We start from the raw sequence: 15,027 nt of genomic DNA, 5'->3' as shown, positions 1-15,027 counted from the left end.
CATGAATTGTGGGCAGACTTTAAAGCTTTTTGATAGGGCTGCAACTTGGGTTGGGTTTTACCTGACCCGAAAATAACATGGGTCGGGTCTAGAAATGGGTCATGGGTAAGGTCGGGTCTTCCGATCTTGGGTGGGGTTCCGATCTTGGGTGGGGCTGGGTTTAAAGAAGAAAAACTCTAAACCCGAAATTGGAAAACCCGACCCAATCTTGGGTAGGGCTGGGTTTAAGGAAGAAAAACTCTAAACCTGAAACCCGACCCGACTCATATGGGTGTACTGTGACTTTCTGAAATATCTCTTAGCAAATTATTTTCTAATATATCGATACAATTGTTTTCATTGAAGTGATCATGTCTGTTATGTGAAAATATAGTGTCCTTAAATTTATACACTCGATGACACAAATTTACAGATTTTTGTTGTGAAGATTTGTTTTTTTTTTTCCACAACCTTTAAAATTAATCACTATCCTACGCTAAAAAAATGAATACCTGACCCGAAAAACTATCTTGGGTAGGGTCAGGTATACAAATCTCAGGATTTCCTGTAAAAAATTAGACCCGACCAGACCCCAGAGGGTATGGAAAACCTGAACCTCCCTCCCTCCCCGGCCCCCCAACCGACCGCGAGCAACAGGACAGTTGGCAAGCTCTTACTGTGAGGTGTGGGGGCCCTTTGTTTTGGTATTCTCCACCCCTCGCCTCTTTTTCTACCCCAACAACTAGACCTTTGTTATGCTATATCATCACCTATACAAGTAAGATCTCCAACTGATGTGTTAGAAAGCATCTTGATAATGGAGTCTTGGGCTTGAATTTTTCGAATACCAAAGGAATCAATGATACAGCCACACCTTGTGCCATGTCATCTGGTCTTAAAATTCCTTTCCTTTCAAAATAAGGAAACACAAAACTCCACTCAAAATATGATTGATTTTTCCTTGGTTTTTTAGGCACTTCTCAATATCTTAACATGAAAAAAATTCACCGTTGCCAAACATGGCCCAAGGCACCGTTTCTTTCTATGTAAAATGGGCATCAAACAAATTTAACGCCTATTTTTATGTGGAAAAATGGGTGTAAATTTTGTTTTATGCCCATTTTGCGTCAAAAGAAAATGAGCCCAAAGGAAAATTCAACTAGGAGATGAGTCTTCTTTTGTTTCTGACAGTGAAGTAAGAACAAGAAGAGGAGCTTATTTTGCGCCCCCATACCCCTCTACAGTGGTAACATGGGCCAAAAATTTTGGAAAAAAAGAGGTGATGGCAAGAAAGATTCACCACCTTTTGGGTGCTGAATTTTGATCTGGAAATGAAAATTTCAAGCAAAAAAATAGCGGAATTCTGGAAACAAAACATGGTGGATTAAAAATCACCACATACCGTCAACGAAGAAAATCAATCTTCATGAAGTCCACAACCTGTCAAACAGTGGACTGAATTGGCAAAGAGCAGTCCTTCAACTCCAAACCTATCCCTGGATCATTGAAATGCAAAGAGAAAAGCCCCACTGAACCATTTCTCTTTCAAGACACCTACCTATATACAGTAGAGTCAAACATTTGGGTTTACAAACCCACCTGCAAGTTTACAGAGACTATATCACACAGATCTTGTTCACAATGGTTATAATAAAGACCGCGCTAAAACATGCACCCGATTAAATATCTAAACCCAACCACTACAATGAAATCTCCCTGATAAAACCATCCATAACACCATTCCTCTGTCTTGGGTAAGTTCTATCTGCCATGAAGCAGTGAGGTTTTTTATATTCAATAAGCCTCGCTTACAAATGAAGGACTAAAAAGGAAAGAAGCAAAGGACTTACTAAGCTAGATGATGATGAAAATAAGGTGGGGACGCGGAAACAGATGGTAGATGCCGTTATACCTCTTCACGTATGAACTAGGATAAACATGCCACGACCCTCGTCCAGCATTCCAGAGCCACCTTGATGGCTTTGTATAATTTCCTTATTTCTGCATCAGGTTCAATAAGATGATAAGATATAAGAAAATGGTAACGCGATGTAGCAATGATATTTGAGGAAAAATCTTAAGCCTGACAATCATGAATAACAAGCTCGGCAAATTAAAAACAAAATGAATAAAAACCTCAAAATATTGAAGCCCATATATCCAATAAAATTAATAGCAAAAGCAGGTTTTCCAGCAAGTGTAAAAGCAGTTTTTCCAGAAAGTGTCACTGATCAGAAGGTATTGCAAATAAATCTTTCCTATCCCATGCAGTTTGATCTGAGAAAAGGCACCCTTTGTGTATTTAGTCGAAAGATGCCTTATCCTCCATACAATTCCTTCATGTTCCTTAAAATTCTATTCCCTTTTCTATATCAAATATGACAAAAAGAATAAAGAGGGTCACTGATCAGAAGGTATTGCAAATAAATCTTTCCTATCCCATGCAGTTTGATGTGAGAAAAGGCACCCTTTGTGTATTTAGTCGAAAGATGCCTTATCCTCCGTACAATGGGAACCTACAACCTCAAGGTTGAGATATGAATTCAGATCCTTTTACTACCTCTTATTTACCACCTCAAGCTTGAGATTGGAATTTCCTATTTGAATTGTCAACAAAAGTTCAGCCATCTTTCTATAAGCGTAAGCAGGGTTGCACTCTATTTTTTCCATTATGTTTGGTTGAGCGGGGGTGGCTCGGAGAGTAGTGGAATAAGAAGTCAAAAGGGACGAGACAAGCATTTTGATTTGTCTTGAATTACCTCGGAGAATAGTGTCAGTAGTGTTTGGTTGCGCGGCATATACTCATAGAGTAGGAGAATAAGTAGGGATCTCATTACCAATATAAGGAGAGAGAGAGAGAGAGAGCGTTATTCCCTACAAAATTCAACCAAAATTCCTTGCTTTTGGAAGAATTTGGTTTTAAGTCATAAGGAGGGGACAAGGAATCCACATTAGCGGACAAGCAATTATTACATGCGAGACATCCAAGGGAGTCAAAGGAGAGTCCAACGCTATTTTGTCAACCAAACGTGGAATGCAATGCCAAATCCAAGCCAAATTCAGACAGCTGCTGAGCTTTTGTGCAACCAAACACACCCTTAGGGAGACCTACTTTTCCTAATAACTGTCATACATTAAATTTTCTTTTCAACTATTCGAACTAGCAGGCTTATGACCAGGAACCACTAAAAAAGCTTGCCGTAACAATTTCCTTTCATGCTGTAATTTCGATTACCTGCATATTATGAATTAAGATGGTATATACGATGAAATCCAGAGTTCACAGAGGTGGTTGCAACTTGCCAGTACATCCTCAATCTGTGGAAGAGAAATCACACCAGCTATGCTTCCCCTTTTTAATGTATATTCGTTCACACCAACATTCTTTTTATCGAAAGGTAGAATTTTACTGCAGATTCTCTCTTTCAGTTCATTAATTGATGCACGCATCAATTTTCCGTTTTCGAAGAATAGCATAAATTTTATTCAAGGAGCATGCATCAAATTCTAGAGGTATGATGCAGGCAATAAAATATTACAACAAAAATGTATCAATGTCCTTAGAAAAGGATAAAAATAGAAGTAAATGCAAGGTCCTGAGTCCTGACCGCGGGTGCTTACCTTAAACGGTGGGATCAACTGTCCTACTAGTAACATGACCAAGACACCATAAAAGAAAGGTGGGGGTACAATAACCCCATTTTTCATCCTCTTTCCACACACGCAGGAAAAGAAGAAGAAGAAGAAGAAACTATATAGGCACAAGCATTGTTTTAAATTTCGGCCAATTTTGGACTTCGGTTGGGTCCGAAATCTGACAGTTATGGATTTCGGCCAAAATTTCGTCATTTTAACCGAAATTGTAAAAAATCTCGGCCGAAATGGCCGAAATTTAAAAAAAAAAACGGTTTCAGTCCGTAACCAAAATTTAAATCCATGGGCACAAGAAGCTCACACACACAACATCCAATCTTGAATAGCAGTATTATGCTCAGTACAAAGTATGATCATTTTGGTGTGGAAAATAAACATAAGGAAGTAAAAGAACCTAAAAAAGACAATAGAGTACCATATCAACAGAGCATATGATCTCTCAAAGTGAGAAAAAGGAAAAGTACCTGACTTTAATAGTTTGATCATGCCATCAATACAAAACCCGTTGCTAATCAAAAATGAAGCTACTGTTTCCATCAAATAGTGTGTTCAAGTTTTGCATGCCTATGGTGGTTCCGCCTCCAAACTGGATGAGAGAAGGAAAATCAGACCTTGGCCTAGTAGCTTCAGCTTTCTCTTTACACGTCCGACTGTTGTGCCCAGTGCCTTTGCATAAACCACACATTCTTATCTTTTGCCTAGTTTCAGATTTCTGTTGACATGTCCGACTGTTGTGGCCCATGCCTTTGCATAAACCACACTTTCTTATCTTTTGCCCGATTTCAAGTGCCAAAGGACCTCTTGGTGTTATTATGTTCATTGGCTTAGGATTATTTGATCTTGGTGTAACCATCTCTATCATTTGATCTTCTTGAAAATTTGCCCCCAAATCAATTTGGTCAAATATCCGACCATCAATTCGCCATTGTGAGTGGATATCATTTAGACGCAACACCTCACTTTCACCCATCCAATATCTCATCTTGTGTGCACAAGGAAGGCCCATGGTCAACGTAAATTGATTCATACATATAGATGAAGTCGGGCTACATGTAGCCAAACGATATTGCTTGAAAAGCTGTCTTAATGCAAAAACCGATACATGACCAACAAGTTCACCAAAAAAGGGAATGCAGAACTTAGGAGGAACCTGATTTTTTTCTGTTGAAAGGTGGGTTAGGATATTATGAAGTTGGTTTTCAATAGCGGTGCATATTTTGTTTCTAACCATTTGAAGGTCGCTAGTTGAAACTTTTACATACCTTTTAATCTTGCAATGTGCACCTTGTGCATTAGAAGTAATACGATTCCCAAAGTGAGGATACCTATCGGTCCATGCCTTTATAAAGTGTTCTTTGAAAGGAAGCAAAGCATTTGCAATGAAATCAAGGGCACCCACCTTCTCCTTAAACTCAACTTGGAGTGCTTGCCAAGCTTCATAACAAGCTGTTTCAGTCGGAGAATTTATCAAAGTATTCCAAGCAGATAAGAATCTATCCCAATTGTCTCCGGCGTTAAAATGAGGTCTACAAATTGTCCAGATACTTCTCTCAATGTGCCACACACACAAAAGATTCACGGTTCCTGGAAAAACTACATGTATAGCTCTCATTAAGGCTATATCCCTGTCAGATATAATTACAGTAGGTCGAGAATCTGTACCCAACATAGCATCGAACATTTCCAAAGCCCATATGTAATCTTCTTCTTCCTCTTTCCCCAGCAGAGCAAAGCATGAATAGAATGAAGTGTTGAAGCTTGTTATCCCTACAACATCAAGTAATGTCCTCTTGTATCGATTGGTCTTACAACCACAATCCATTAGAAAGACATTTGAGTAGCTCTTGCTCATTGCTATCGAATTAGGGTGTGCAAAGAATAGATGTGTCAAACAGCCTTCTCCATCATATTTGAGGTTGCATTGGAAACCACCATTAGAAAGTTCATCTAATAAAGCTTGTATTGGGGTACGACCCGACAGGTTCTCCAAACGGATCTTGTCTTTGATCTTGTAAACATCCCTTAATGAAACTTTTGGATTACTTTGGCTAAGAGTAGAAAACATTTGACGTGGTTGCAAACCAGAAGCAATCATGTCTTTAATTTGCGAAACCTCTTCCTCAGAAAAGCGATGATTGAAGGGATTTTCAGATATCTCTTTTGAAGCTTCATGATTGTGCTCCCTGTTTCTTAACTTGAGTATCCATGAACCGTTCTTCATCTTTCTACCCTGCATTTTAAAAGGGCAGTTTATTGCACGAGAGGAATGTTTTCTCCGTTGAAGATTATCAGGCTTGTTTTTCTTCTTCCGATAATAACCTCCTCTATAACAACCAAGGGTGACTTTCCTATCCTTCTCTGACTTCTTAATAGTTATTATATAACCTTGTGTCTTTGCGAAGGTGCGGACATGATCAAGAAGCTCTTCTCGGCTTTGAAAGCGCCTTAATGGTGGTGGGAGCATTTTGTTGTGCTCAAAACTTTGAGTGTCCATAACAACTGGTGAATAAAGAAGATAAACATCCAGTGGGTTTGGTAGACTCCCCCATGCACCTTGTGAAGCAGCAATCTAGCAACAGAAATGTTACAAATGAGCATTTAATTAAATGTTTACTGAGGAAGTATGCATTTTGTAAAATTACAAGAAAGAAAATAAACAGATAAAGTATTTATGTAAAGTAATAACACATTATTAATACATTCTTCAAATGTAAAGATGTATCAATGTACATGCGTACTAATATTTTATAGACTAAAACTTTAAAAAATATTGTTATGTATACATGTTGCCAAATCAGATCTAAAGGTTATCATGCATGTCATTGCCACCAGAAAAATATATCTACCAAAAAGGCATTAGCGAAAAGATACCGTGATAAAAACTCCATTATAATAAAAACATGCAGAATCCCCAGGATTGTAACTGAAATTTTTTTAATAATGCACAAAACCCAAACGAATGAAAGTAAAACTGGAGAATGCTAACTTGGATAACTCAGAAAACCATTGGGGTCCCTTCAAGTTTTTTATATAGCAGTTTCAAGTAATATTTCAGAGTTCGAGGAAATATCTATGGTTCCTCTTGCATGAAATGGAGCACAAGAATAATGCTTGCCAAATACTTACAAGCTAGATTGGCTCACGGATGCAACAAAGCATTTTCATAAAGCACAGTGAAATTGAAACAGGAGCTGGAGCACATTCAGGTGCCAAATCAGGGAAGAGAGTGACACACAAAAGTTTGGAAGCTGGTAGTGACTAAGGGAAGTGCACATAAAAATGATATTAAGTTATATATTTAGAATATTTTTTTTATTGGTATTCATGCATATATAGTTAAATATAAAATTTGACTTTAAGTGATGGTTCAAAGCATAATGGGGATCATCCTAGGGACCATATTTTAATTTTTAAGAAAAGGAAAGGCAAGGGAGGGGAAGGAAGGGGAAAATAGAGAAATAAAGCTAATGAGAGGTAAAGATAACACTTGGACAGTCGTGGGACAGCATTTGGGAAAACCAAGTGGGGGAGGAGAGGGGTAAAGAGGAAAAGAGAGAAAGAGAAGGAAAAAGGATGGGAGGAGAAAAAGATATGAGAGATTCTTGAGAAGAGGAAGAAGAAAAGAAGGTAGAAAAAGAGGGATAGAATAAGAAAACCATATCTTGCATCAAACGTCAAGGGGAGGGGCTTCACACGACCATCCTAGGGTCCATATTCTAATTTTTAATTATCTTTTAAGTGCGAAATTTTACGTCTTTTAAGTCATGGGGGCAAATTGTGTTTTTTCCATCAAAATCATTTCAGTTTTTTGAGTTATGAGAGTTTTAAATAGGCCCCCCAATTGTCCTACAAAAATTTGAAGTGGGGAGAGAGTCTTTAAGTCATTAGAGGGTATTTTAGTCCCAAAGTGTTAGGTATTTGTTTAGGGTTTTAGAACTTTCTAGTTTACTTTCTTTTCTTATTTATATTTAGCCTTAGGGCATTTTTCTAGAATGCTAAGCAATGATGGAATGAAAAAAGATTTGAAGTTTTTTCTCTCTTATTTGGATGTGATGTATTTCTTAAGTGTCATGCTTCATATGAGGTTAGTTTCTATCCCTAAAATCTTAAATTTTTTTTTTTCTTTATTCCCCCGGACCCTCCGCTCTCCTCCTCATCTCCTCTCGGCCGGGATTATAAGCCGACACCCCCTTATCCTTTTATTCTTATATCATTTTCTACATTTGTCATATTTCTTCTCATCTCTCTTTCTTTCTAGTCGAATTTCTCTTTTCCTTTTTTTTCCTCATTTCATTTTCACCCTTCCTAGTTGACTTCATAAACCGCTCTCCTTTTTTACTCTTATCACCTAGATCTTGATCTTTATTGATCGTGATCTTTCTTGATCTTAATCTTTCATGTGTTTTTATCTTGATTTTTGTTTTGAATGGCTAAGATATCATTGATGAAGAAAGAAGACAAAAGGCCGACCGAGATAGTTAGCAAAAAATAGAAAAAGAAAATAGGGAGAAGGAAAAAGAAAATACAAACAAAAGCCTCTCATGAAGGAAGAAAATCAAAATAACCTAGATCTTGCCTCGCTACTCCATCCCTAGCGAGTTTATCAGCTTTTACATTCGCGGACCTTCTAACATGGATAAAGGAAACCTTAGATCTACCAATACGATCCCTAATTTCATCGATCCAACAGCCTAATCTCCAAGGGTTCCACCTTTCTATCCTTTAGCCATCCGATATCATTTGAAGAGTTACCCTCAATAATGACCTTAGATAAATCATGCGACCCCAAGAATCTAAGGCCCTACAACGCTGCTCTGATCTCTGCCTCATTAGAAACGGCACAACCGATCAAACCCAAGAAGGCCCAAATCGTCACCCCCTCCTCATCTCTAAGGCCACCACTCCCAGAGGAGCCTAGGTTACCCAGGCTTGAACAATCAAAATTGAATTTAAGAAGAACATGAGGAGGACTCCAATGGGATCTTTCCTTAGCGACACTCTCTCCGCTAGAGCAAATCTCCTTCCACCCATGCCAAAGATCATGTGCCGAAACGAATCTAAACTTGGGGAGAGATCTAGCCCAAGAGATGGTTAAGGCAATAACCCAAATGTATATATGATGCGAATTTCTGGTCAAGCCCTCCAAGAGTCTAGCATTTCTTTCCTTCCAGAGAGTCCAAATCGTAGCCAACAACGACAAGTTCCAAAGGATCTTACCTTTTTTCCTCCAAAGAGAGAAAGAGTGAAAGACCAAAAGCAATGATAAAATCCGGCATCTTTTCAGGGAAAACCCAACTCAATCCAAACCTAAGAAGTATTTTGCTCCAAACTTCACGCGCGATCTTGCAATGCAAGAGGAGATGCTCCACAGTCTCACCAGCCTCTAATCAAAGAGTACACCGATCCACAATCAACATGTTGCGACTTCTCAGGTGGTTGACCGTAAGAATCTTGTCCAACCAAAAGCACAAACCCTGGGAGGAGCAAGAATGGTCCAAACTTTGGCTGCCAGCAGAGCCCCCGAGCCAAGAGAAAGATGCATATAGAATGATTTAACATTAAACTCTCCAGAAGTGCACCAGATCCAAACCCTCTTATAAGACCCCACACAACTGACATACTGCGCCTCCAAAATCTCCAACAATTCAGAAAGCCGATCTAATTCCCTGTCAAAGAAGTGTCTTCTGAGATGAAGATTCCAAGCAACACCATTATCCCCACGCACCATAAAGCCCTTGACCCAAGCTTCCCTTTTAAAGGAAATGTTAAAAACATCAGGAAATAAATCCATCAAAGAAAATTCTGCACACCATTTATCCGACCAAAATTTGACCCTTTCTCCTAAATAAACCCTAAAACGAATACCACCATTAAATTTGAAGCTTAGATTGAGAATGTCTCTCCAAACTGTAACACCCTTATTGCTGAATTTATCATCATATATCCAATTCTCAGGCAAAGCCCCATATTTCTCCCCTATTAGTCTCACCCACAAACTTTGAGATTCATACCCATACCTCCAAAGCCATTTACCCAAAAGCACATAGTTCACCTCTTTCAGTCTCCTATACTCAAACCCCCTACATTCATTGGTTTGCAAGCATCCTGCCATTTAACCAAAGACATCTTCCTCTTATCATCTGAATCACCCAATAGAAATATTCTTTGAATAAATTCTATACGCTTAATGACACTCATTGGACATTTGAAAACCAATAATTGGTAGATCGGGATATTCGATAACACCGCCTTTATTAGCGTGATTCGTCCCCCCAAAGATACCAATTTCCGCTTCCAAGTGTCAAGCCTTCTTTCCACCCTTTCCACGATCGGGTCCCATAGATTCTTCTTTGGTCTGCCCATCCCAAGCGGAAGACCAAGATATGTAGATGGAGAGGATTCAATTCTACATCCCAACAGACTCGCCAACCCCTCCAACTCTGCTCGATGCACATGAACACCTATAATCTTGGATTTTGCGAAGTTAGATCTTTGGCCTATTATTACCTCGTAACGTATTAAAATCAATTTAAGATTTATCACTTACGAAACATTAGGCACACTAAAAACTAAAGTGTCATCCGCAAATTGAAGGTGCGAAATCTGAGATCTGTTCTCGCACATTCTGAAGCCTTCAATCATCCCCAATTCTCTACCTTTTCATCCGCAATCCACGTGGAGGGGCAAGATTCTCCACTATGCTTCCTCGTGGAGGGGGAGATTATTGAGGTTCCACACAAAAGCAAAAAAAAATATACCACATCGAAAAAGTGAATGGATGTGGATGGGCTTATAAGGACTCGGGCACCCTCCCCTTAACGGCTAGCTTTTAAGGGTGAGTTCTACCCAGGTCTCAACAAAATGTGAATTTAGGAGGAAAGATTCCCTCTTGTGTAGGAAATTGACCTGCCTCTCTTAGAGAAAGGAATAAAAAAGATAGCCAACTCTATTTTATGTCTTCTAGCCAAAAAACATTTTTTTAAGAGAAGGGAAGGCCTCTTTCACTCTTTCATTTCAAATGTCCATTAAATAGTTCATTGATCATATAGACATCATCATCAAATTAATGGGATCTTTTAGACCACGCAATCCAGTGTAACCTCATATGGTGTAAGCCAGATCATTCAATCATGAGCCCACTATATAATAGTAATAGTGGGGCCCTCAGAGAGAGAGAGATTGTGCACACCTTGACTTTTAAGAAAAGTCACCTTCCCATGCAAAAAGTGAGCTACACAATTAATCATTAAACTGCAAATTGTGGCTGTTAAACATATAGCTTTAAGTCTATGGGACTCTCTGTAATAATTGATAACTTAGTGTGAAACAGTGCGAGGGAACTTGTGGTGTTGCATCAATTTGAACTTGTGGTGTCCTTGAAAAAATATAAACCTTGATGACAGATTGACAGACCTCAAGGGCATCGAGGTGGATTCAATAAAAACTTACGACCAAATCAAATGACAGTTTCCCTGCAGCTCCTAGAAAAAATTTAGATTTCGGAAAAATATCAAGTATATTAGCTAGGATGTCACATGTCAGGCCATCCATTTTCCTGAATGGGTCATGCAGGGGTTTTCCGTCTATGAGGTTGAGATACGATGGCCCTCTTTCACCATTTTGTGTTCATCATTGCGGTAAAGGCAATCAGCTTCCCCATTAGGGTAATTGTTCTAAAGGGTCACTAACGCAGGTCCTTTGTCAAGATTGCACCTATTCATGGGATTGCACCTATTCATGGAGGAGCCCTCCAGTGGGCCCTCGTTTGAATGGATTGTGTTTACGCAATTGTAACCCTGTGGTGATCAAAGCAAATAAAAGGTATGTGTGAGGCTAACAAGATAACATTTCGATTTCTTTATGTTCAAAGAAACTTTGAACAAGGCAACCAAAATAACATCTCTATCTGAGGATGATGTTCAAAATGTTATATACAGTTTGCTAAATGACACAATCTACGACAGCTTTCGATGCATTTTCTCCACCCATCACAGATGGGGGTAGGGGATATGAATACTGACCTCCATGTGAAACATCATAATGCTTATTGGAAGCCTGGACGTATAAGAGGTGTTCATTGGTCACAGCAAAGTATGGAAACCACAGTTGCAAACCCTTAATAAAGCATGATTTCATTTGACAGTTGTTTCAAATACAAATAATGAAAGACCAAATAACAGATTCATTATAAACATTAACAATATATTCATCCAGAAATTATTCTTAAATGAATTGAAAAGGAAAAACTTACAGCAGCATTTTTAGACGCCATGACGACAATCGCATTCTTCCTCTTCTTCGACCCTCCCGTAACGACAATCTCTTCGACACCTCCGAATCCCCAAAACAAGTCCTTCAACCTCTCTGCACTGTAATCATCCCGACCCTTCTCCCAAGAAACCTCCAATACCCTCTCCTTATACAAACCCACGCTTTCTGCCGGCAGTGGCGGCGGCGGCGGTGGCGGCGGGGGAGGCTGGGCTGACGGCCCTGGTGGTGGTGGTGGTGGTGATGGTGATGGCGGCGATGGTGGTGGTGGGGTCTCCTCCACCTCCGCTACTGCCGCCATGTCCATTGATGACTCCCCCATTTTTTGGGCCTGCATTGCTCGAATTCTCTCTACTTCTTCTCGAAACTTCTTCGCAGCCATCTCTTCCTCCTCCCATGCCTTATCTTTGGCACGCTCCTTCTTTTCCAGCTCAGACATCATTCTCCGGCGCTTGGCATCGAACTCGCTCTGCTGGTGTTGGCGATCAAGCTTGGCACGGATAAGATCATTGAAGGCTTGGCGGGTCACCTCATTCTTGAGGATTTCGTATGAGGACTGCAGCTTTTGGAAGGCAGCTTTTGCGAAAGGGTCGTTAGGATTCTTATCGGGATGGCATTTTATTGCTTGGATGCGGTACGCCTTCTCAACTTCTTTTATGCTGAGCTTCAAACCTTCCTCACCCGTAGGAAGACCCAGAATCTTGTAATGATCGTCTTCGATTTCCATGTCAGCCACAAATGCTCACCAAGCTCTCTTTATCTCTCTCTCTCCTTCCGTCTGAAATGAGGAGAAATTCAGTCTACACGGCTACTAGTAGTAGTTTGTTAGTTAATTTCCTGGAAGCAGTTAGAAAAAAATAGTTTATTAGTTAATTTCCTAAAAGAAGTTAGAAAGATTTTTAATTTGGGTTTCAAAAGGAAAATGATATCAGCACAACTATATTTTGATATTTTCATGAACCATCTTGTCTTTTAAGGGCCGTTTGGATACGCGGACTTTAGAATCTTGGATTTAATCAAAATCATGATGGGAGACAAGAGAAAAAGGAGACCAGCCGTCGTTTTCTGATTTCTCGGCCTTCTTTCCAACAGCAAGAGAGTAGGGCGATCATCCCATGTTTCCAGGTTTTAGAAATCTAAGGATGGGGGAGAGATTTCTTACTTAAAATGCAACAGGACAACATACAAGAGCTTGATCACGAACTCTCTTTTACATTGTTTTCAAACTAAAACCTGGATTCTAAAATGGGAGATGATATTTTCACTCCCCGTTATGCGCTCCCCTTATTATGTGATTTGACGTGTAAAGTGGGCAACTTTAACGCTTTTTGACGCCAAATCACGTTATAAGGGGGGCGCATGCGTAATGCAGGGGGGTGAAAATACCATCTCCCTTCTAAAATCTGCGTATCCAAACGGCCCCTTAGTATCTAAAGTGCTGTCAAAAGGTTATTGCATCTCCCAAAAAGCTCTCAAGACGATAATTAAAGAAGAAAATACCGCTGGGTTGTGCAAATATCAAAATATGGCTATGCTGATAACATTTCCCTTTCAAGATGGCAGTAGTAGCAACAGTAGTAGTTGTTATTAGTTAATTTCCTGAAAGTTGTTGATATTTTCACCCCCTTGTTTTGATTAACACGCCCTCTCTTAATTTTAACCATTTCTAATTCACTAGTTGAGCTCCTTGAGAAGTAAAAGTTTGTAACGACAGATTGAAACCATCTAAACCCAAATGGAAGTTCATCTAGTTTTGATCAGGCCTTGTAGACGAAATATATGGATTTAATATTTTTTTTTTAAATGATACCCACATCAGCTTTGTAAGTGATTTTGAACTTCACTCACTGGTAGTTACAATTCCAAATTCAGATAAACTGTCAATGTGAATGACAGAAGTTTATAAGAAAAGGGTGTGAATATTAAAAAAAAAACTGGTACAAAAGTATCAAAATAAAGAAATTCATACCCACAACAGTCTTTGTAAATTGCTTTGAACTTCTCTCATGGGTAGTTGCAATTCCAAAAGTTTAAGAGAGAAGGGTGCGAATATCAAAACAACGGGTACAGAAATATGAAAACCTATCAAAACCTTTTGTTGATATTATAGGAAGCTAACGAAGGAGTGTAAGACAAAGATAGTAGTTTCTCTACCAAAACAAAGGGGTGTCAATATCGATTCCTATCTTTAAAAAAATACAAAAAAGCGAAAAGAGAAATCGGGTAAAAATGACTAATAGAGAGGGGGTGAAAAAAGAAATCCAAACCCTAGAAATACAGAGAAAGGAATCAAGATTTTGATAAAAATCTAATTTTTTGTTTTTACCATCCAGAGAAAGATACTTCTTATTCTTTTGATGAAAATACAAACGACGAAAAACAGCAAAAAGGGAAAAGAGATAACAGAAGCTTGAAAGAAACCCTAGGGTTTTGAAAATCAAAGAAACCCTAATCTTCAATCCTCTGAGAATGGAGAGGAAAGAAACATTAAGTAGAGAGCTATGTAAGTGGAAAGGAACAAAATAACTAAGAAAAAAACATGGAGTGCATATTAGGGTTTCGGAAAACCCTAATTTTTTCGATCTATCGAGTAGAGAAAAAGGCGAGATTTGAATAGATGCAAAGAAGGGAAAGAGGAGAAAAAGAACCTGCAGATCTCTGCCGGACGAGCGGTGAAGGTCGCCGTAGTCGATTTACCGGCGAGATGTTACCGGCTAGTTAGGGTTTGAGAAGCGAGAAAAGGGAGAAGGGGACGAAAGTGAAAAAAAAGAGGGGTGCATCAGTTAAAACAAGGGGGCTTTAAATAGGGGAAGTGATATATTCGCCCCCTTCTCTTTTTTCGTTTAGAATTGGTGGACCAGGGAACTAAAGCCGCGAATAAATCTTTCCCAAAACAGTCCATGTGGGCCCAGCTCATCCCCACAGTCCACGTGGTACAAGTCAGATGATCCAAACCATCGAGACAGTGGGCTCCAATGTAGATGGGACATAATGCATGCAACCAACGGTGGGTGCAATTTCTTTTACTATAGCACATCCAGGGTAGGCCACAGACCCAGGCAGAGTCCGATGGACTATCCAAATCCAAACCTAACGGACAGGATCTAGATATATGACCAGATCCAT

At 39.3% G+C, this 15,027-nt stretch overlaps 1 protein-coding gene across 2 annotated transcripts; it reads right to left on the bottom strand.

Moving 5' to 3' along the window:
- Window positions 1–1,600: 1,600 nt before the first annotated feature.
- Window positions 1,601–14,742, bottom strand: LOC143886562 (uncharacterized). 2 transcript variants are annotated; one of them, XM_077390605.1, is made up of 4 exons: window positions 14,550–14,742; window positions 11,885–12,738; window positions 4,098–6,202; window positions 1,601–1,980 (listed from the first exon to the last, which is right to left on the bottom strand). In XM_077390605.1, exons 2-3 carry the CDS (start codon window positions 12,626–12,628, stop codon window positions 4,142–4,144), a joined length of 2,805 nt encoding a protein of 934 aa, XP_077246720.1. In that variant the 5' UTR covers window positions 12,629–12,738; window positions 14,550–14,742; the 3' UTR covers window positions 1,601–1,980; window positions 4,098–4,141. The 2 variants fall into 2 exon arrangements, with proteins under 2 accessions (XP_077246720.1, XP_077246721.1); XM_077390606.1 differs by having other exon boundaries at window positions 11,885–12,679.
- Between the last annotated feature and the right edge of the window lie 285 nt (window positions 14,743–15,027).

Source organism: Tasmannia lanceolata, unplaced genomic scaffold, assembly GCF_043159265.1.
Source record: "Tasmannia lanceolata isolate RefF3 unplaced genomic scaffold, GAP_Taslan_0.1 ptg000011l, whole genome shotgun sequence".
Classification (NCBI taxonomy): domain Eukaryota; kingdom Viridiplantae; phylum Streptophyta; class Magnoliopsida; order Canellales; family Winteraceae; genus Tasmannia; species Tasmannia lanceolata.
The sequence above is the reverse complement of the archived record's forward strand: the minus strand, read 5'-3'. Positions and strand labels throughout refer to the sequence as shown.

What these genes read in the sequence shown, in the direction of transcription:
- LOC143886562 (XM_077390605.1), bottom strand. Translation starts at nt 12,628, where the DNA reads ATGGAAATCGAAGACGATCATTACAAGATTCTGGGTCTTCCTACGGGT. An exon ending in TGGCGTCTAAAAATGCTGCT is followed by an intron (nt 6,203 to 11,884) that starts GTAAGTTTTTCC and finishes TTCTGTTGCTAG; the next exon opens with ATTGCTGCTTCACAAGGTGC.